Source organism: Echinops telfairi, unplaced genomic scaffold, assembly GCF_000313985.2.
Source record: "Echinops telfairi isolate 266 unplaced genomic scaffold, ASM31398v2 ScPeMD7_443;HRSCAF=831, whole genome shotgun sequence".
Classification (NCBI taxonomy): domain Eukaryota; kingdom Metazoa; phylum Chordata; class Mammalia; order Afrosoricida; family Tenrecidae; genus Echinops; species Echinops telfairi.
In genome coordinates, this window is record NW_022104341.1 from 54,294,173 (window position 1) to 54,317,242 (window position 23,070).

Consider the following 23,070-nt stretch of genomic DNA (forward strand, 5'->3'; position numbering starts at 1 on the left):
CTTTAGCATCTTCCCTCCGTCAATTCCTCATTCCACTATATTCTTCACTTTAATTTTTTACCTTTACTCATAATAGTATATTAATATACCAATGTACATTAGTGTATTAATACACATGATATGAATGTATTAGATTGAGGTAAGAATTATTTCACTTTATTGGACACATGTAAATCATCGTTAAGTGCACACATCGCTGAATACAGGGGTGATAAAATATGGAGAGGTAAAGCAGCCAATTAATCATTAATTCAACAAAAAATGATAGCAATTGTTTTGCGTCAATTGACGTCTTAGTGGTTGACAGAAGGACACGCTTCGTCAAGTAGATTCCGACTCGCAGTGACCCTACCGAACATAATACAACCGCCCCATAGGGTCTCCCAGAGTGTCTAATCACTGTGCCAGTAGGCCTCTTAAACATGGAATATAAAGTATATGTGCATGTGGTAAGTATATATCTGCTTATTTTATATAGTCTTTTATTGTTGTAATGGCTTAAGGGATAAAAAAAAGTCTACGGTAACTGTTTTGACAGGTTGACAATGATTACTTATTTCTCCTTTTCCTTACCTCATTGTCTTCTCCATCATGCAAAGAAGTAAATGATCATATTTTATATACCGTGCTCTCTAATTCTTTCATGTGGGTTAGGCTTAGATGGATGTGGCTGGAGTCTAAATTGTTTGAGGACTACGCACACAGTTTATGTTATCAGGGAAGCGCAGCTCCTGGAAAGAACATTGTTCTTGGTAAAGTCGAAGGGCAGCAAACGAGAGGAGGCCCCTTGACCAGATGGACTGACACAGGGTGACAAGGGTGACCCATAGCATTTGGGAGAACAGCACAGAACAAGGTAGCCTTTTCTTATGTTCTTTGTAAGGTCACTGTCAGTCAGACCTGACTTGACGGTACGGAACAATGACGCACCTAACAACAACAACAACAACAACAACAACAATGCACACATTTCATGTTTCTCCACTTTCTCTCACAGTGCTTATCACAGTGCTAAACTTACAGTTTGTTTAAGACATGCAATTCACTGATGTTTTCTAATGCAGATTTGTAAAAGAGTTTTGTCAATCTGGGTTTTGGAAAAGGGGGTTTATGAACTCCTGGAATACTTGTACCAATTATGTTTCTAATGAAGATAAAAAGGTGGTGATAAAAAAAAGGTGGCAATCAAATCAGCTGAAGAGTTGATGAGATAGTATAGAGATGGCATAAATGTAGTTGAATTCTTTTCAGACCGTACAAATCGATAAGGAAAAATGTTTAGCTTAGTGTAAAATATAGGAATCAAGTTTCATCTGACTAAAATCCACAAAGCTAAATTTCAGTTTTATTTCCTTCTTGTTATCAATAGTATTTTCGATAAAATTTGGTATACAAATACAAAAGTATAAAAAAACTTACTCTGCATAGTTTTAGGTGTTTGCCAGAGATATAGGTAATAAAAACGCTTCACTTGTCACATAATCAAATTTTGGGGGAGCCCAAAGAAGCTCACTAAAATGAAAAACATTCACTGGTCAGGCCTCGCTGGAGGAAAGCATTCCTTGTCTGTGTAGGGTTCCATTTGGGGCTATGGTCATGATTTTCGGTCAAGGGAATGTCATTTTTTGTGATTTATCAAATGGAACTCTTGAAGCTTGAAAGAGAGAAGCTCTAATTTATATTCAAGGAAAAATGTACTTAATATGAAGGAAGTTCTATTTTGTTGGGAAAAAAGTAGTACGATGGCATTTAGTAATTCCAAAAAATCCAAACCACACTGCAATTACCAATAACCTTGAAATACCTCCACTGTAATCTCCTTTGGGGCTACCGGCCACTTGTGTTCATATTTTTCTTTCACAGTTTGCTCCGTGTTAGCAGTTGGATTTGAATTCTCAACACGCACTCCATGGCTTGGCTTACCCACCAGAGTTTGAACAGATTTTACCATATTCTTTAAGTCCTCTGGGTAAGGAGTTGGATATCGTTTTAGGTTTATTTCAACCTAGAAGTTTGTAAAGAGAAATTTAACATAAAGATACTTCAGCAAGCACGTTCACCAACGACTCCGTTTTATGCGCAGTAGTAGAACCAAATGCAATATAGTGAGTGTTGAGCTTTCCGACAGCCTGCCATAGAGTAGAACACAGCGTGTTCTGAGTCTCCCCACCCCTGTAAGGGACACATGATTTTCCAATTAGACCTACACTGCAAGGGACTGCAGCTGCAGTGGGCCGGGAATTTAAACGTGTTCAGGAATGAAGACGTCAACAGGCTGCTCTCAACTGCTTTCATGCGTTAGAGGACGTTCCTTTCCTTCGTTGTTTGTAAATGACAGCTCTGGTCTTGAGATTCTCTTTGGAGCATTCATGCAGGTGATGGGAGAAGACCCCCAAAGATTTACAAGTAGAATTGTCTTGTATAAGAAATTGAGAAATAGGCAATATCTACTTCTCCAAAATGTATTAACCCTGGTAATTAGCACGGTACATCAAAAGGTAGAGTAGCTATCTTGTTCATACCTAAGAAAAAAAAACGTTTCAGGGGTCACTTTTATAGCTCATTTTTATTCTAGTAAAGTAACATGCTGCTTTAGCAACAGTCTACACTAACAAGAAATGAATATTTAAGAGCATTTTCAAAGACATTGGTGGGTAAACATAAATTTTGTATTTGAATATTTACTCAGATAATTATTTTGAATCTTGAATTCATTTTTGTGTCATCCATCTGACATAGAGGAACACATAATAAGGGCTATTTTGAACAGTTAATTTGGGGGAGGAGTTATATTATATTATATTATAGGATATCCTATAATCAGAGTACTTATAGTATATTTAATGTGGAAAAAACACAAATTGTTTTATACTGATTAAAAGAAGATGGAAAAAAATAAAGTGCATAGTTACTTGGCCCAGCTTGTGCCAACAATCATGGCTTTTTATATCTGAGTAGAATCAACTTCACAAAATGGAATGGTCTATGCGAGTGTGGCATTTGTGAGTGTTGTATGTGCACAGGTGTGTCTGTGACTTGGAGGAGAGAAGGCAGTAGAGACTGAAGAGGAGAGAGAAAGAGTGAGAAAGGGAGAAAGGGGGAAAGGGAGTGGCCCCCCCACCCCATGCAGGTCAAATGGATGTGAGAGACTGCGGGAGTGGGATCGATCTGAGCACCTGACTGTGAAACCAGACACCTTTGCTCAGCTGCAGTGTCTACAAATGCACCAGCTCTTTCATTGTTAGTAGTTGTCCGCCCTGAGGCTCATTTTCCTTATTTGTCAAGTTCCGAGACTGGACTGCACTAGATGATGTCTAACATTTTTTTAAGTACTAAAAATAAAGAATTACTTTCCCAATAAATATTTGGAAAGATAAACAACCAGATAGTTTGGTTACATTAAGTGTTGTTTTGCTTTTTTCATGTAGTTTAATCATTTAAATACTTACTAGATAAATAAGAATAGGACAAACAGCTTATAGAAATAAAATTTCAAAAATTTAACCCAAGAAAAAGTTAGACTTTCATATTAGTACAAAAAAAGTGAATACGTTAGACTTTCAGGAAATAATTATAAATGATTAGTATGTAATATAGATATATCTCAGGGTATTTAAGATCTTATACATAAAAAAGAGTGATATCCATGGTAGATATAATCTATTGAGATGCATGTATTGGTTATCTGCTATTTAAGTTGGTATTTGAAATTTAATATCAAACTAAACTTAGTTTTAAAATTGTGTCATTGACATTGTTTCAAAATGCTTGATAGCAAAGGACTAGAAGTAAAAAGACAATAATTATATTTTATAAAATATAAATTTCTGAGTGGTAAACCTAACATGCTAATTAAGATATTTTTTTCTAAAATAAACAATATATAAATGGAAAATAATTTGCAAATAATGAAGTGGGTTAAAATTCTATGCACCATAGAAAAAATTCCTCGCCACTAAAATATCCTTCTCGATTGAATGAAAGGCAAGAGAAAAAGAAAGCAGTGAAGTGTTTTGCCTTAATTGCATTAAACACTTCACTGGCGAATGTACTAGGTCCCGTCTCACATCATTAGATGGCTGTTTACGGGGGACCATGGAACTGGTATTTTCTGGTTATTTTAGAGCAAGTTGATGTGATATTTTGGTCATAGCAACAGAATACATTTGGGCATTGTATATCTGTAAACATATTTAAATAAAGAAGCAGAGGTGAATTAATTCTTAAACTAAAGAAGTTTAAATTTTAAGGTCTCATTCCTTCTTAAGCCCCAATGAGCAGCTCTACTTATGTACCATAGGGTTGTTTTATATTCTTTTCCTTGTAGAGGCCCTGCTCTCCCACCTTCTGTAAACTTCGAGGCTCATAAAAAGTTGGACTTTTTCCTCCTAGAAAACAAGCTTCTTGCTTCCCACTGACTTGTATATTCATAGGCTTTACTGGACTTGGAGTCGCAGCGCATTGATGCTCAACGAGCTCTTAGTGAGGATGGAGGAGAACGGCAGTTTCAGTCTGCCGTTCATCGTTCATCCGGGCTGGCTGACACGACAGCTCCTACCATTCCTAACGATTACCAATCACTAGTCTGTCGGCAGTTTCTTCTCAAGTAACATATAAACGATAATCTCTCCCACATACTGGGGTTAATTTAGAAATAAGAAGAAATTGAAAATGTGAACATACTTTGGAAACATTTACGTTTGTTGAACAGATTGGAGTCTATTTTTATCAGACTGTGGTTATTTTAAAATCTGTGTTCCTTTGGCAATCTAGCTACCACTACATGTCTCTAACCATTCTAAATGTAACTGTCTGGATTCCCCTGAAGCCCTCAATTTTATGCAACAATAGTTATCATGTATTCAGCATCAGCCACGTGCTGAGCACTATGCTTAACTAAAATTTCACAAGCCAACGTAGCAACGATTTTGTTCCTCTTTAATAGAAAGAAAACTGAGATTTGGAGAGTATAAGCTACTTGCGCCGAGGGTCACTGTAGTTGTGCCAACATTTAAACCCAGCTCTTTCTGATCCCAAGGCTGATGAGTGACAGGTGTCATTTAGGTCAGAATCGTTCTCTATGATAGGTGCAACACATATTGTCTGTTTCTGCGGAAGGAATTCTTTAGTCTAAGGTGATTCTTTGACAGTTAAATATTAAGCGCAATCGGAACAAAGCTAAGAGTAATATTATAACTTCTTTCTAAGTAAAACTGTAGTATTTTATAATTCCATTGTGATTTTTAACTCTGTGAAAGCATATTTTCTTCCCCTTTACAGACTATTTGACTTTGCTACTTTCAGCTCAGTATGTCATGCTTCAGACATGAATGCACATGGTTACAAACCTAGTTATATTCAAAGTCACGTGATTCCCAAATATAAAAACAGCTTCTCTAGACTTCTGAGTCAACAGGTTAGAAAAAAATGCCCTTATTTTAATATGGAGTTGAAAAATATATATATTAGCTATCATAAACCTAGTTGGGAAAATTTATCCAATGATAAGTATATGCTTATCAAAGTCTTATGTTGTTATCACTCACCATACAGTATTTGTTCATTTCACATATAAATTTTATTAAAATCAGTGAAAAATGCTTACTAAAATATTCTTCTAATTTTGGAAAACAAGTATTTCACAACAGTCTACATTTATCAGATCTAAATAAAGTGTAGTAAATGCAAATAGCAGCTGCAAGATGTTGGAAGCCCTCCCCCCTCCCCCAATTTAGCAATGGAAACAGAATTACTTCAGATGGATAGCTAGGGCATTTAGAAATGACATGTTGAGTTCATACAGAACTGTGGGTTTCTTCTATAATGATTAAATTCTTAAATGATTTGATTGGAATTTCCAGTAAGAGAAATAATTTAATGGGTTTGATTAAGTGTCATTTCATTCAAGGCATTAACTGAGGATTTTGGGGAAGGGAAATCTGCTTGTTTTAAGAAAATGCATTCTCAACTTGCCTTATATTGTAGAAAGAATATAAGGCACAGAATAAGAATCCAGTCCATCTAGTCCATTACATGTTTATGGTCAAATTGGAAAAAAAAAAGTCTTTTTCCACACCCCATTAAGAGTTAGCTCTCTTCCCATCTCCTTCCCTCCGCCCCCAAGTAAACTCTTAAAACATCCAACCCACTGAGATCATGAAACTCTATTAGGTATAACTCCCAAGCCAATCTTCTCTTATAGGAATTCTCATCATCTGAGCCTTCAAATTTAGGGAAAATCGATACTTTTTAAACAGAGGATCGTCTTTGTGTTCAAAGTTTACTCTTGGCAAATCTCAATTCAAATCACATGCTATTTTAAGAATTAAGTTTTCGTTATTTACTTCTGGCCCAGAATTGACAGTACAAAACAAAATAATAATGATACATGTTTTGGAGGGATATGGGGGCGGGAGAGGGGGAGAGAGGAACACTTAAGATTGCATCAATAATGTCATCAACATTCTGCCTGACTGTTGGTATTCCCACACTTTAAAGAAGTAAAAATCACCCCAAATAAAAACATAAATATAAAGGAAACATCTAACTGAAAATCCATGCCAGGTATCCCACCAATAGGCACCTCCCTCTTTAATTCCCTAACCCCTTGCCAACGTCAATGGAAAAACATTAAATTGGGATCCAACTGGCAATTGGAAGGTTTATATGTGGATCAGCATTTCTTACCCCATATCATGCAGAACATACCCCATAAATCACTATTCTAATTTGCCTCTATCAAGGGGATTCTCCTACCCCAGACACCTAGGCCTACCTGTCTGCCACTTAGAGAGGGAAGAGTGGTAGATTGTGCTGCAACTGGCAATGGAGTACACATGCTCCTTTCCTGCTGGAGGCCACTTAGACAACCCCATGCCAGTTGTGGGTCACTCTGGGGGACTGGCATGTCTTGGATCTGCTGATCACACCTGGCCCATGGTGTGCAGCAATCGCCAGACAGTCTAGCAGGTTGGAGAGTTATCCCACGCTGGCCCCTTTCCCAGGGGGCTTGGCAGGAGTGATCCTGTGGGAGAAGGAATCTCCATTTTCTGGGAGAAAGAGGAGCACTGTAGCAATACTTTCACTTTATCATTTTTCTACTCTGGATTTTTTTTTTCACTCTGGGTTATGCATTTAAAACAACCATAGAAAATCAGTTTTAACTCTATGCAATAAAACATTACCAGTATCATGTGAAACTAATGGGTCACAATTTCTTCACACAATGCAGCATTCATACTACACTCAACACACTATATAAGTAGGGCATTATACTCTAGTCCATTTGAAAGTTGATGGCATAGGTCAATGTTCCTTTTAAAGTTTTATGTAAAGTAAAGGTAAATTTAATATACATGTAATGAACCAGAAAATTGTGATAATTTAATGTAAGATATCAATGTATTCCATTCATCATGTGTCCATGATAATTTATTTAGAAGGTTGTTTGTGTTCTAATTTGTCCAATAGCCAATGGCATTGGAAATATTCAAATTAGTCAAAGCCAAGTAGTTCACGATTTTGGAAACATGTTTCACCAAAGGAAAGCAAAAACGAAATAGAGAAACACACGCTAAAGTATAATGAACCTACTCTTACGATAACGAACCCGGTTCCATAACACACAAACAGGGCTTCTAAATAATGCTTTGCATTTACTGTATTTTATGCTGTCATTGATACATATATCAGAGTACATAAAATAAAGTTTTCTTGAATCCCCAGGGTATATATTTTTAGGAATAAGCATGAAATTTTTGACAATTCTATAATCTCTGTAAATAAACCAGAAGTCTAATACAGACTGTATCATCCACAGTTCTGAATTTAACACATGAAATTCTGCCAAAAGAACTGAAATACCAGAGTTGTAAAATTTAGCCTTTCTATCGGACTTTACAAGTAAAAAAGTCTTGTTACATATTAGAAAGACTATTTATCTTTAACCCAAATTTATAACAAAGCAGTCATTTTGGATTTGAGAATCCATTTAGGGTTCTCCTTTTGACAAGGCTTGATCTTGTTAGGAAGGTTCCATTGTTTCCTAAAGTTCGAGATTATGTTAGTTTAAGAAATAAGTTTAGAAAATGTGGGAAGGAGAGGTCAAAGAAGAAAAACACAGCATACTATATAGGTTGATTAATGTGATACATACAAAATTACTCATTTAATTAAGTAGTAAGAAGGAAAATTGTTAGTACACAAATCTTACTTTAAGAAAATAAGTGAGAGATTCAAGATGTCTTGATGATAAACTGAAAATTTCAGGCTGAGAAAATCTGTCAATTCTGATGGTATTTTAAAATTTGAACAATGGAAAAGCTTATATTTCAAAATGAAACCTCATTACTTGACTTAGATGAATCCCAGTAAACAGCTTAACAAATCTAATTTGGTTGAGATGAAAAAATTGAAGTTATTTTCCCAAGAAACATCACCTGCCAAAAGGCATTCAGCTCCTTTAAAACTTGTTTTCCTTTCATTTAGCAAGTTCATAAACTTTTTTCAAATATCCCAGGGACATAAAGACCCTTCATATATTTTAAAGCCAATGTAATCTATAAATCCGCTGGCCCTTTCATAAACTTTGTGTTGGCCTTACACGGTCTTTGTGATTTTCTTGCTTGGTGATTTAAAGAAAGTTATTTCACTGTTCCAAAGATACACAGGGTGCTGGAAGTCCATCACCTAGATTTTGGTTTTTCTCTCTGGCCGTCTCTCAGCTTGAATCTCTCAGGCTGTTATTCTGTGGGAGCGGTGGCATATCAAGTCTGCTCCGAGTTTGGACAACATTCGCTTCGTTCTGAAGCACACGAATGCTTCTGAAGGCACTCGTTTGCTGTAATGCAGCAAACCGCCACCAGACCTTCAACAGAGCTCACTCATGTGTCTCAAACTCTGCTGGAACCGCAGCATGTACAAAAAAAGCGGGGGTCGGGGTGGGGGTGGGGAAGAAAAGAAAAAGAGAAGAAAAAGCCCAAACAAAAGTAAAAAATTTCACCTTAACTTTCCCAGCATTTTCGTCGTCTTCCTTTTTCTCTTCAAATTCAAAGGCAACAGTCATGCGCTGCTGTCTCTGCTCCTCCCACAGTGTAGGGTTAAAGCTGTCACTGTCTGACTGGAAATCTGCAGTTAGATTCCAAAGTATTATTGCTTTTTTTTTTTTTTACATAGAGTGTTATTAACAGAGTATTAATACACTATGCAAAAAAACGGCGATAGGTACTATATATACAAAAATTAAAAAATGAAAGAAAGAGAAAGAGGAAGGAATAAAGATATAGTGGGATAGGGAACCTTTTCAATTAAAAATTGTACAGACTGAACTTTCCATAGGATAGTAATAATAATAACAGTAGCTGGGCTTTATGTCTTTTGATCTTCATGCTAGCATGACTCGTATCCTCATTCTACTCATGAGAAAACTAGCTGAGTTCAAAGACTTGCTCAAGAGTTTCCACACATCTTCACTGAGCCTCGTGCAGTATTCTATTTCAGGTCTGTGTTCCCGCAGAATCCATCCTCGCCATCACGAACTCCCTCAGGGGTTCCTTTATGCAAGACATTATTACAATAAGGTACTCATTTTTAGGGGCGTAGGTGGAGAGAGATTAGGAACTTGCTTTTTGACAATGTGTGAAATTTAGTATTCAGCCTTAAACTTTCGATGACTGCAAATGTCTTAAATTAATATGCAATTGCTTATCCATTTTAATTTACATAAAAATGTTGGCTCCTGTAAGGATCCCGTGAAAATACAAGTCCTTATATTCTCATCCCACTGCTATAGGGTCCATTCTGAGCCATAGCGACCCCCCAGGGCAGAGCGGAACGCCCCGGTGGGTTTCTGAGATTGTAATTTTTGGGGAGTAGAAAGCCTCATCTTTCAACCGATTACAAGGAACTATATGTGACCTCCTCCCTGGGGGACAGACAACCGAAAAGTGGGTGAAGGGAGACGTCGGACAGGGCAAGATATGACAAAATACCAATTTATAAACTATCAAGGGCTCATGAGGGAGGGGGGAGCGGGGAGGGAGGGAAAAATGAGGCCTAATGTCGGGGGTTTAAGTGGAGAGAAAATGTTTTGAGAATGATGTACAAATGCACGTTACACAATTGATGTGTGTATGGATTGCGATAACAGTTGTATGAGCCCCTAATAAAATGTAAAAAAAAAGAAAAGAAAGCCTCATCTTTCTCCAGTAAACAGATGGTGGTTTCAAACCGCTGAATCTACACTTAGCAACTCAATGTGTAGCACGCTATGACATTAGGGCTTAGTGAAAACTGTATTCTTTTCTGAAGGATGACTTTGATTTTGTAATTCCTGATTTGTTGCAAGTGATTATGACAATTCACTGATGACACTCCTGCCAGAAAAGCCACAGGATCACATACTTAAAAGTTTGAGAAAACTTTTGTTACCGACTTTTACTTCCTCAAAGGAAAAAAGAAATACACAACTCTTTAACGTCATACTTTATCTTACTAGATAGACATCCACCCCAAGGAAAAAAACAGGATTTAATCTGTAAAATTGGATCTCAGAAATGACCAGTGACTGTGAAACACATTTCATTTTTCCTTAGATCCCTTTGAAAGAAAACATTTTTATAGCCTAGCGATGTTAAGATGGAAATATGAATATAACTTCACAAATAAACATATAATCCCTACTTAAAGTTTTTCTTCTACAAATTGGATTTTCTTTCATAAATTAAAAAAATAAATTTTACTGAAGTCTGAAAAATACAAATGAAAGTCTTTCCTTTTTTTACTTTATAAGTCACATTTTGAATGAAAGTATACTTAAATATCCCCAAATGATTCACTTACATTTGAAAGTCAAAAAAATGAAAAAAAATTGCTTATAATTATTCTTGAACATAGGAAATACATAAGCAAAATGATTTACTCTGAAAATTGATATCATTCAGTAGATAAACCAGTCTTAGTTGTCATTGAACTGATTCTGCCTTGTGGCAATCCCATCCCTGTGTATCGTAGAACTGGAGAGCTGGGTCCATAAGGAGTCCATCGTCCTGCCCACCCCCCCCCAACCCCCAGGACACCTCTGAGTGGGTTCAATCCACCAACCTTTCAGTTAATAGCTGAACATTTAACTGTTTAAACCACCCAAGAACTCTCGTTCAAGTCTAGGAGATCGCAGCACGTAAAATATTTTGATGCCTGAGGTCATTGGACTAAACTCTTAAATTGTGTTGGAGAAATTAGAGCCTGAGAAATAAACCAGTCATAGAGCTGTGTGCTCTAAGCTCAGTTCAGCAAACACAGGATCACATTTCCTTACAATTCTCTGAGAGAAGTTGTCGCATTTATTTTCACTTAAGGTATGAAGATATGGACGATTAAAAAAACGTACTAAACTATTATCATATGAGAAAGAAAGGAAATATTCATTCTATTTAGAAGACCCGCCCCCCGCCAATGATTCTATGTGTGTCAGATGATTATCTGCATTGCCTGCAGGCCAGTTCTCCTGACCAGAAATTAGAACAAGAAGAATCCTTAGTCATTATAAATATAGAAAAAAAGTCTCCCGATAATTTACCTTCATCACCACGAGGTTGCTGAGGGAACATATAGTTAGTCAGTACTCTTTGTTTGGTTTCTGGATGGGCTTCAGTTTGTAAAGGGATAAGGGCTTTGGACTGGAAACAAAGAACATCTACATTAGAGCAATAGGGCAGCAAGGCAAGGACGTTTGTTTTATATAAGAAAACAGTGAATAGTCTGCCTTTAGCAACTGAATAAACAACTTAATGAAAAGAAAGGAAAAAAGATAAGATATAAGGAAATATAGCACAACCTGTGAAAGCCAGAACCTGTGTAACGTGGAAACCTGCCATAGAAGGAAAACTCAAATATTTTTCACTCAAAGGAGTGATAAAAAAGGGAAAGGACTGCAGCCTATCAAAGACAGAACACTTATGAGACATCTCATTCTGGCTCTCATAGGTTTCACTGTATGTCTATTATAAAATAAAGCCATTGTTGAGGAACATTTTCAAATTTCAAAGTTTTCATAATGAGATGTTTTTGTTCTATGGTACTCTTAATCGCTTTTACCAAAATCTGTATCTCTTGATTGAGAAAATGCCAATTTTAATCCTTAAAGAGGTTAAAACGAGATAAATGGTTTCAATTGAGTAAGCTTTTGGTGTGGTCATATATGCCTGTTTATTCTTAAGTGGTGTTTCCAAAGACAAAGAAATTTGCTATCAAATCCAGGCTATGTACGGGCAGCTATGAATTTCTTAAGGCTAAAACCAAAGTTTTATCTCTAGAAGATTATTTGGATAAGAGACCGTACTTGTATTCAATAGATCACAGTATAGTTACCTATGGTCATATTTCATTCTATATTCATCATTTGATTTCAGAAATAGTATTTTTAAGGTATTTTTTGAACTATGACGTTATGTCCTAGATACATTAGAAATCATTATATTGTGTAATGTCTTAAGCAATCCGCTTATCCCATGACATTTCTTAATAGGAGTTAAGCACAAAGAGATTTCGGATGCCAGTTCCATGAGATGAAATCAGAAATACATTAAGCCTCTGCTCTAAATAAAGCTACGTGATGCACTCCCTGTTCTGCCCATTCTCCCACAATAGCAATAAATCATGATAGGAGGGGATTTCTTTTCACAAGGCTGTAGAATAGATAGTTCCATTGGCATGGTTCACACTGACTTCAATGTAATTTATAATGATCTATTGATGACCAGAAAAATCTATAGGTTATGGATAAGATTTGATATGAAGGATAATAAATCTTTTTACTCAAAAGATGGAAGCAGCACTATAATGATGGTAAGGATACATACGTTATCCTTACACTTATATTTTACTTCTCCCACCTAGATATTATCTCCTTTATTGTGGTTGTGGGGAATCCACACAGAGAAACACACCAATTCAAAAATTTCTACACATACAGATTAGTGAGATTGAATACCTTTGACTTATACAAAACCACTGTCTCCAGTCTTCTCTCGATTGTCCCTGTCTCATTCACAGAAACTCACTGCCCTCAAAGGTCGTTGTCTTGTTGCTGCCAATTTGAGCTCTTTAAAGAGCATAATCCTCAGGGAAGACCTCCTCTTTGTTTAGCTAGATAAGCTGAAGCATTATTCTGTTTTAAAATGATGCAGGGGATATTTTTGGTTTCATGTTTAAACGTTATTTCAAGGCAATAGTTTAGGTTTTTGTTTTTTTTCACCCTCCATAACTCCAGAAAGTATCCTGTTCAGAAGAATTTGAAATCCTGTACTACATTTTCCCCTTTTGATAACAATTCTTCTTTGGAATCTTAGATCAAAACATTCAGTAATGGTCACTGGTTACCATCAACTTATTCTGGTATCATGGCACAAGAGGCAGTTGTTCATGAAGACAATTAGCCAACCACTTCATAACATCCTTCTATTCCTGACGCCCCTTACTCTGTGGCTCCATGTGAATAGAGACCAATTAGTGTGCTTTGGATAGTTTCTTGCAAATTTTTAACTTCCCAAGCACGGTACCGCAAATGAGGAGGAGTAGTTAACTGGGATGCACCATGAAATCTGAACTTTAGCCAAGGAACTAAAAAGCCTGTGAGGTGTTTGGTTGTATATAAGTAGCCTTAGCAGTAGCTTCTTTTTGTGTGTGTGCTATTTTTGTAAAAATAAATATCACACACCCTGTGCCATTTCAGTTTTTTAACAACTGTACGACTTATTGATAGCGATGAATAATAATTAGCTGTGCCACCTTACTTTTAGCAAAGGTAATTTTTTCAACATTGTTATCATTTCTCTACCCCTCTCCTTGCCCTGTGTTACAACTTCACATTTCTCATTGGGTAGAGGTTATCTTAAATTTTTCACAAAAGTAGCCAGATGGCTAGAAGTATAAACAATTAATTTATCAGAATTGCTTCTTTTGTGATTAGATAATTCAATTATAGAAGCTGAGTTGACAAAGGGTTGTTTTCATTTGGTTCTCAATATTTTGAATAGGTGTTTCAAAAGCCTAGAATTATAAGAAAAGTCAGAGAGGAGCAATAAACGATGTTAAAATTATCCATCACCAATTTTGCTGATGGCAAATCAGATATAGTTAACTGCTTTATGTTATTTTCTCATCAATGAGATGATTCATTAACATTCAATTACTGGTTCAATAGGCTAGTTTTCATGAGCTAAAAGTTATCAAACTATGCTCATGTAAAATAACAATTGTTAAATGAAATATATAAAACTTTTGAGTAATATTTTATAATTAAATTGATCATAATTAAAGCACGAGGTAAAAAGGACAATGAATGATACTATTAATTCCTTCGTAAGGGAATTATGGTCATAATAATGTATTCTTACCTTCAAAACTATAATTAAAGGATCTCCCCTAAGGACATCTACTTACCACTTACAGCTAAAAAGTTATAAAAATGATGACTTGGTGTATGAGAGTTCTAAGAATGAAGTGCCATTAGAGTATTTAAAGAATGGGGATTACGATAGTTCTTTTGTGCACAACAACAAAATGCATATTTGAAGTGTTCCTTTACAAAAATTCTCTCTCAGGGAATAAGGAATTATATATAATATGTAGTAATAGTCAAAGGTATCTATTGGGATTAGTTTCATAATTCAACATTTTAGTAATTGCTCTTTAAAAATAAGTGAAATAAAATAAAATCTAAAAGTTCTTACTTGATTGTCAGAAAGCCACAAAGCTGCCAGCTCTTTAAGTTTGGTAAATGAGAATGGTAAATTCTTCAACCTGCCCAAACAAAAGAAATTTTAGAGCATGGATAAATTCATACTTAAAAACCATTTAAAATTACTCTAACATGTTGATTTCATTTTTTATCCAATACACAGACCGAATGATCTTTCAAAAATGACGATCTATTAGTTCTCAAATGCTTTCCATTATATCAAATATATGAACCCAAATCAGTATCATGCCTAGCCATCATTTTAAAGATCTAACCTTAACAACCCTTCCAAATGCTTCACCTGCTACTCTTTCTTTCTCTGACGCGGTTCCCACGGATCCATTGACCCAAAACCCTAAACCAACCATGCTCACTGCCATAGAGTTGATTTCAATTCATAGCAAGACTATATGACAGAGTAGAACTTGAGCCAACAGCCTCTTTTCTTCTCAGAAGAAGTTATTTTATTGTAACCACTAACTTTGCAGATAGCAGTCCTAAACAGTCCACTGGGCAGGCTATCAAGCTGAGGACCAATGAACCCTTTCTTCCTGCCTAGGACTTCCTTTCTCCCATCCTGCATTGGTTAAATATCGGAATATTGCCAGGCACCATTGACTTAGTTCCAACCAGAGACACTCTCTGTACAACAGAACAAAATACTGCGTGGATCATCCTCACATTTTGGGGTAAGGTTTGAATCCATTGACAAAGCCAGTCTGTCAGTTCAGCTTGCTGAAGGTCTTCCTCTTTTTCCAGAGTACGATGACCTTCTTTAGAAACCAAGTCCCTTCTGGTGGCATGTTCCAAAGGGTTTTGAAGGAGCATTCTGCCTGTTTCTAAAACAGACTCGTTCATTCTTCTGAAAGCCAATGTTATATAAATGGTTTTTGCCAGCATCATCAAAGGCATCATTTCGTTTTCTGGCATCTTTAATCATTGCCCGGCTATCTCATGCAATGGCAGTGATGGAAATATTACGATTTGGGTCAAGCACACCGTAGTTGACAGAGTGACGTCTTTGCTCTTCGATCCTTAAAGAGAACTTTTGCAGCAGATTTTCCCAGTACACCAGACCGTTTGATTTCTTGACTGTTGCTTCCGTGGACATTGACTGTGGATCTAAATAAAATGAAATTTTTTACAGCTTCAATCTTTTCTCCATTTATCATGCTGTTGTTTATTTCTAAAGTTGTGAGCATTTTTGTTTTCTTTATGTTGAAGTATAATCCATAGTGAAAGCCGTAGTCTTTTATCTTTAGCAATAAGTAGCTTCAAGTCCTCTTGGAATTCAAAATCAATGTTGTATCATCTGTATACCCAGGTTATTAATAAGCCTTCCTCCAATATTGATGCTCTGTTCCTCTTCATATAACCTAACTTTTCAGATTCCTTGTTCAGCATACAGATTTAATCAGTATGGTGAAAGTATACAGCTTCAACACACGTTTCTTGATTTAAAACCATGCAATATCTTGTCGCTCTGTTCCAAGACTGCCTTTGGGTTTACATAAAGATTTCACGAGAGCACAGTTAAATGGTCTGGAACTCACATTTATTTTGTAATGTTATCCATAAATTTTTTGATTCACACAGCCAAAGGTCTTTGCACAGTCAATGAAACACAGGTAAATATCTTCTGGGTATTCTCTGTTGCAAAAGATCTCTTTAACATATCGAACAGCAAAGATGTCACTTTAGTGAATTATTTATTCATCTCTTCTGCTCAATTTTTGATTGGATTATATTTTTTCTAATTGAGATATTTCAGTTTTTGATATTTTCTAGATTAGCCTTTTATTCAATATATCACTTCTGTGTTAGGCTGGGTTGACTTTAGAAACAAATCCAGAGACAGTAATATATGCATACAAAGACCTTTATAAGAAGTAATTGTATATCAGGCGCACATCCCAGCCCAGTCCAACTCCAGTCATTATGTCCAATACCAGTCCGTCCGTAAGTCCCTATTCAGACTCACGAAGCCACATTCAATGATGCAGAATTCAGGAAGGTCATAGGCTGGTGGGTGCAAAATCCTGGGGATCCAATAGAGATGTGATGGATACACTCCAGGGCTCTGGCACCAACCAGGGTCAGGCCCCAGGTAGGTGAAGCCCACCAGGAGACGGGGAGGCTCCCAGGGTCCTCCTTATGAGAAGGCCATGCCCACAAGGAGTCACCATCAGGCTTTGACCTGATTGACAGGATAACCTCGACCCCTACACTTTGTATATCTTTCCGTTGACATGAAATTATGTAACTACCACAGCTTCCAACTTCTCTATCTCAATCTGTGGGTTTTCTTTTTACTTTTTTGATGAAATCTTTTGAAATACACAAATGTGGTATATTTAGGAGCTCTTAGTCCCCTATTTTGTCTTCTGCAGTGTGGGTTGGTTTTCAGTATGTTTGGCAGTGTATTTATCCCTTGTATTAGGGCCCATAGGTCTGTCCAAATGTATGATGTTCTTAATATTATCCCACAACCCATCCGTTTAGGCCATTAGTCTCCAAAATGTCAAATCTGTTCTTGGGATGGTATCTGAATTCAAGGACATACGGTGGCTGTCGTGGGTTTGTTTTAATTTTCTTCAGCTTCAACCAGAACCTACATATGAGCAACTTTTGCTTTACTGCATAGTTAGCCGCTGGCCTTGTTTTGCTGATAATTTTGAGCTTCTCCACAATCTTCACAGATGGATATAATTTGATTCCTGTTTACTCCACCTGGTAAAGTATCATCGCTATGTTGTTATATCCAATGAAGAAGTCATTGACCCTACAAAATTCCATCATGCAATCCCCAGCTTCATTTCATCAGGAAGGCCCTGGTCTTTAATTAGAGCCTTCCTCCTTGCTTCCAACTTTTGCATTCCAACCGCCAGTAATTATCAATGCATCCTGATAGCATTTTTGATTGATTACAGCCTGAAGCAGTTGGTAGAATTCTTCAATTGTTTTCATCACTAGCTTTAGTGTGCAAAGGTGAATAATAATTGTATTAACTGGACTTCCTTGAAGGCATATAGATAATGTCCTATGGCAGGCAGCATTGTTCTTCAAGATAGATCTTGAAATGTTCTTTTTGAGGATGAATGTGACGCCATTCCTTTTGAATATGTCATTCCCAGCAGAGTGAGTCACATGATTATTTGACTCAAAATAATGGTCAAGACTAGTTCATTTCAATTCATAATGTCTAGGCTACAGATCTTTATGCATTTGATTTAATTTTAACAACTTCCACTTTTCCAAAATTCATATGCTGTGCATTCCATGTTCCAATTATTGGTGAATGCTTGAACTAGTTTCTTCTCATTTTGAATCATGCCTCATCAACATTATTCCAACCATGTCATGCTGGTCAATTCTGCGGTGAGGGGCAGCTCTTCCCTAGTTGTACAGCGAGTGCCTTCCAGTTCGAAGGTTCATGTTCTGACACCATATCAGGCAATGTTCTGTTCACAAAATTTGCAGTAGTAAATTGCCTATTGCTTCTTCCCAGTTTGTTCTTTGTCTGGATGCACCACTGAAACCTCTTCACACTGAAACCTCTAAGATCACAGCAGCATGGAAGCTACTACAGGAGATAAAACTGATAAAAGAATCATTAATGAGTTGAAACTGGCTACTAGTAGCCATTTTGAATCACAAAATCACATTATATATTATGGCAAGACTGACAGATTGAGGCGGAATAGACTCTGTCGTAGTGTATAGGAACATTACAAGAACTATCCTGAAGTACAATGCTGTCAGTGATAGTACAATATCCATACGTCTACAAGGATGACTAATATTCATATTTATTCACTAATCAGCCACTTACACCAAAGAAATCGACCAGTTTTACCAAGTTGTGTAGTCTATTGGCTAAATACTACATAATATTTTTTCCTCTCTCAGTTTAATGTTAATTTCTCAGAGGTGTTTCATGACTCTTGTTAGTTCATTTTTCCATTTTGTTTTCAAGCCATCTTGTATTTTATTGAATGAAATATATCATACTTTATAATCACACATTAAAAAGAATTCATTCAGTAACCAATATCCCCATAGGGCCAGCGGCTATGCCTTTATTACTTACTACTAAATGCATTTACAGCTCTCAATGTTATGGTGAACTCCAGAAGGTATGTCTTTTTGTGTGTTTACCCTTCGTATATTGTAGAGTAGACATTTATTTATTTTATTTTCAATCATTTCATTGGTAGCCCATACAGCTCTTATCACAATCCTTCCATCCATCTATTGTGTCAGCACATTGTACATTGTTGTCTGTATTTATAGTGAGAGCCACTGAACATAGCACTCTTGGGACATCTGAAGTGTGTTATGCTTGGCATTCAGCCTAAGTCATCTAGTTTGTTTCAGCCTTCGGTAGTTCAGAGAGCCAAATGCTCACTGAACAGTATCTGAGACCTTTGAACTTCCACATGATTATGCAATTTGATCACAGAGGTTACCAGATAGCTTGTCAGCAAAGTCTGTAATACAAACAAAGCATGCCAATGAGACTTACTGTTAATTTTTGCATGCTCACTCTGGAATATAGATGAACATTTTATATATAATTTGGAAGAGAATTTCCTTGTCTTTCATATGTTGAATTTCTATCAACCAATTGATATATAAATGTATTTTGATAATAGAAGTAGAAAATGCTGCAACATTTAACAATAATTATGGAAGCACTTATACACTCACAAATAGTTTAATAAATGGGAAAAGATATAGACATCTACAAAAATATGAACAAAGTGTATATTAGGAAAATTATAAAATCATTTTATATGTAAACATCTAAGTTAAAGTAAAAATTATTTTAAAACACTTACTACAATATTTATATTGTTTTATTTTTTAAAAAAAGTCTTATAAATACTTATAAAACAATTAATACAAAGAAAAAAATTATAATTCAATTTTTATAGAAGTGTTGTGTTAGCATTCATAAAATTAAGTGAAATTACCCTGGAAATTTAAAAAATCTTCATAATTTGATACAAGGCCACCATTGACAGTTTTGTTGCATGCACTCTCGGTTCTTCACACTATCATTTGTCTGATTAAACTTTATGAAAAGTTGAATAAATGTATTCTAATTTGTAATCACTGAACCTAATTCTGTAGGGTGGCTGTGAATCTACATAGACTCTATGGTGGTCTTTTTTTTGGTAAACAACTTTAAAGTTATCTTAAATCAATATTTATTTTTGTCCTTTTCTGATTGAGAAAAATTATCTTTTACAGAGAAGGAGTAAACAAAGATGAACTGCAGCTTCAAATGCATGTAGTCATCTACCAATGTAAACTTTTTGTCCCAGCAATACAATCTGGAGTATGTTTTTTAGTTATCTGTAGTGCAATGTTTAAACATGGATGTCTGACAGTATTCTCACCAGTAATTTTGTGGAATTGAAAACATAAACATTCTCCAGTTAATTTGTTGGATACATAAATGTATGCATAAAAGATAAAATTTACATAAACTAATATCAATAATTGATAGCTTTTTATTAGTAGTATTTTCCTATGTATTCATAATATTATGTTTTCTGGGAATATTGCAGTGCATAAGCTTTATATAATTTGAATGAATAATGTCAATATAATTTCAATCATAAAATCTAGGAAGTTAGTTTGAAACACCTGCAATTTAAAAACCAAAAAATGTATATTTGCATTTTACATACTTCATAAGACAAATATTAGTTTTTCCAAATTGACAAAAGAAAAGATTTGCTTTTATTAAGTAACTACTAACATGTAACTGTGAAACATTATAAAAATACCTGTTGTCACTCAAATTTAAGACTCTTAGTTTTTGCATCTGTCCAATCTCTTCAGGAAGAAATTCCAGTTTATTGGAGCGTAGAGACATCACTGTGACATTCTTACAGCTTCCAATCTATGGGTAACAACAACAACAACAAAATAACCACAGTACGATGCAATTTTTAAATTTTATTTTAATACATAAAGTGATTTATTTAACTCTAAGATTTTCTCATCATTTCGATGACTTCCTTTTAACTTGTGTATGGTTTTATTAAAAAATATATGGCTTCCTATATGTATATAATACATATTCTTCAAATATATATCAGGCAGTATTTTCTTTGTAATGACTTTTTAAAATCAAATGGTCATTAACATAATTTTTTTATAAATTACATTGTTCTGGCTACCAAAATAAGTGTTAATTCATCTGAGTTTATAAAGAAAATCATGCATACTCAAAAAATGAAGTTTTGTTGTCATTTCCTTTGAAAAATTAGTTTTATCCTACATTACAGTGCTTTGAGTCATTGTTATTCAGATTTGTTGCTTTAAAATAAAAATATGTATATTGTTATTTTGTTATAGAAATGATTAACAGAAAATATTGAATAATAATTTGTTTCACACCTTTTTCTTAAAGTTACTAAATTAAATTACCACTAAGAGGTAAACATTAAAGAACCTCTAGCTGTATCCTGATGTAAAAATAATGTGACAGAAACCATATTGACATTAAAAGACACATTTATTTCAGAAATGTAGCTATAATTATTCCAATATGTTAGCTTTAACTGTTCTTGCTAGCAAAAAACATAAATGAGAAGATTTAGAAATGATGTCTTTCTAGTGCTGATTAACTAAAACTGTTCTGTTACATTTTTTTGCATGCAAACTTTAAGTTCGTTTTCTGAGTTAAATGTAAGAAAATTTCACCAGCAATTACAAAAAAGGATAATTAACAAGCACAGTGTAGCTATTTCTGGAATCCACTCGCAGTTCAACTCATGTGTCTACAGTGCTGTGCGTCTGATGTGACTTAACCCTAACCCTAACCCTAACCCTAACCCTAACCCTAACCCTAACCAGAGTCATGGATGCTAATTAACCGAAAGAAGGCTATTTCTCACTTCTCTGGGCAATTCTGGAAGGAAGTTCTCATCCACTGCTAATGTGCGGAGACTGTGAAGGTAGCCGACAGCTGAAGGCAGAGACTCCAATTCATTACAGCTGCAGTCAAATTCTTCTAGCAAAGACAAACTGAAAAGTTAAGCACATGAGTTAAACATTTTGAATGGGTAGTTAGAAAAAGGTTTTTAAAAGTGCATATAATCAAATTCACTAAAAAACGAGTCACTGTATAATAATATACAAGGTAATTTATCAGTTCAGTTGAATGCCACAATACCATGAAGTAAATGATTCAATTTGGCAAAATATGAAAAAATAAATGCTGTTTACTTTCCCATTTCTCAATTGACTTGTCATTTTACCGATCCATTGAAAATGATAGCAGTTTTGTATATTATTTTAAAAAATCATTTTATTGGGGGCTCTTAGAGCTCTTAGAACATTTCATACAATTGTTTGAAGCATATTTGTACATATGTTGCCATCATCATTTTCTAAGCATTTATTTTCTTTTTGAGCCCTTGGTATCAGCTCCTTTCACCCCCTTCCTCTCCCCTTCCCACCCTTGTGAACCCTTGATAACTTATAAATTATTATTGTTTTTATATCTTACACCAACCGCTGTCTCCTTTCATCCATGTTTGGTGTGTGTGAGGGAATTGTATGTTTGTTTTTATACAATTTGTTTATTACAATTATACAATTTCTTTTTTGAAAACATTTTTACTGACATATTTAACATACCTTACAATTAAATTATTTAAATATATTAAAAAGAATTGTGCAATCATTATAATCTGTCTTAAAATATTTTCTTCATTCTTTTCCCCCCTTCATTCTTGCACCCATTATTAATTCCCCATTACCCCCAACCCCACCTCCTCTGCCATAACCCTAAGGAACTATATTAATCTAGTTACTGTTTCTATATATTGTCCATAAACACCTTCAGAAAATATATTCTTGGAACGAATGCATATAATTGTCATTGGGAAGGTAGAAGTCTATAAAGCAGGTCTTTGGAAGAACAGGTAGAAGGAGTAAAATAATAACAATAAAGATACAAATTCAGTGGGAGGGTGGGGGAGGGAAGGAAAAAAGAGGAGCTGATACCAAAGGCTCAAGCAGATAGAAAATGTTTTGAAAATAATGATAGCAGCCTATGTACAAATGTGCTTGATACAATTGTTAACGTTGTTAACGAGCCCTCCTCCGATCCTGATGCTGCTTTCTTCATTCTCCTATTATTTGATCAGCGTACAGTTTGAGTAACTATGACAAAAGGATACAACCCTCACATATATCTTTCCTGAATTTATATCATGTAGTTTCCCCTTGGTCTGTGTTCATGTTTGTAGGAGCACAATGAGTATTCTGGAATTCCTGTATTTTGCAAAGTCATCTACATAGTTGCATGC

General features: G+C 35.4%; 1 protein-coding gene across 6 annotated transcripts in view; it reads right to left on the bottom strand.

The window, feature by feature from the left end:
• Positions 1-23,070, bottom strand: part of LRRC7 (leucine rich repeat containing 7) — a 595,712-nt gene that overhangs the window by 107,175 nt on the left and 465,467 nt on the right. For 5 of the 6 annotated variants that reach the window (XM_045292107.1, XM_045292106.1, XM_045292113.1 and 2 more), the window contains 7 exons: positions 21,652-21,781; positions 20,536-20,651; positions 14,730-14,799; positions 11,576-11,675; positions 9,002-9,126; positions 6,776-7,024; positions 1,805-2,005 (listed from right to left, as the gene is read on the bottom strand). In XM_045292107.1, coding sequence (XP_045148042.1) covers positions 1,805-2,005; positions 6,776-7,024; positions 9,002-9,126; positions 11,576-11,675; positions 14,730-14,799; positions 20,536-20,651; positions 21,652-21,781 — 991 coding nt within the window. The remainder of the gene's footprint in view (positions 1-1,804; positions 2,006-6,775; positions 7,025-9,001; positions 9,127-11,575; positions 11,676-14,729; positions 14,800-20,535; positions 20,652-21,651; positions 21,782-23,070) is intronic. The other variant, XM_045292109.1, reaches the window with a different exon arrangement.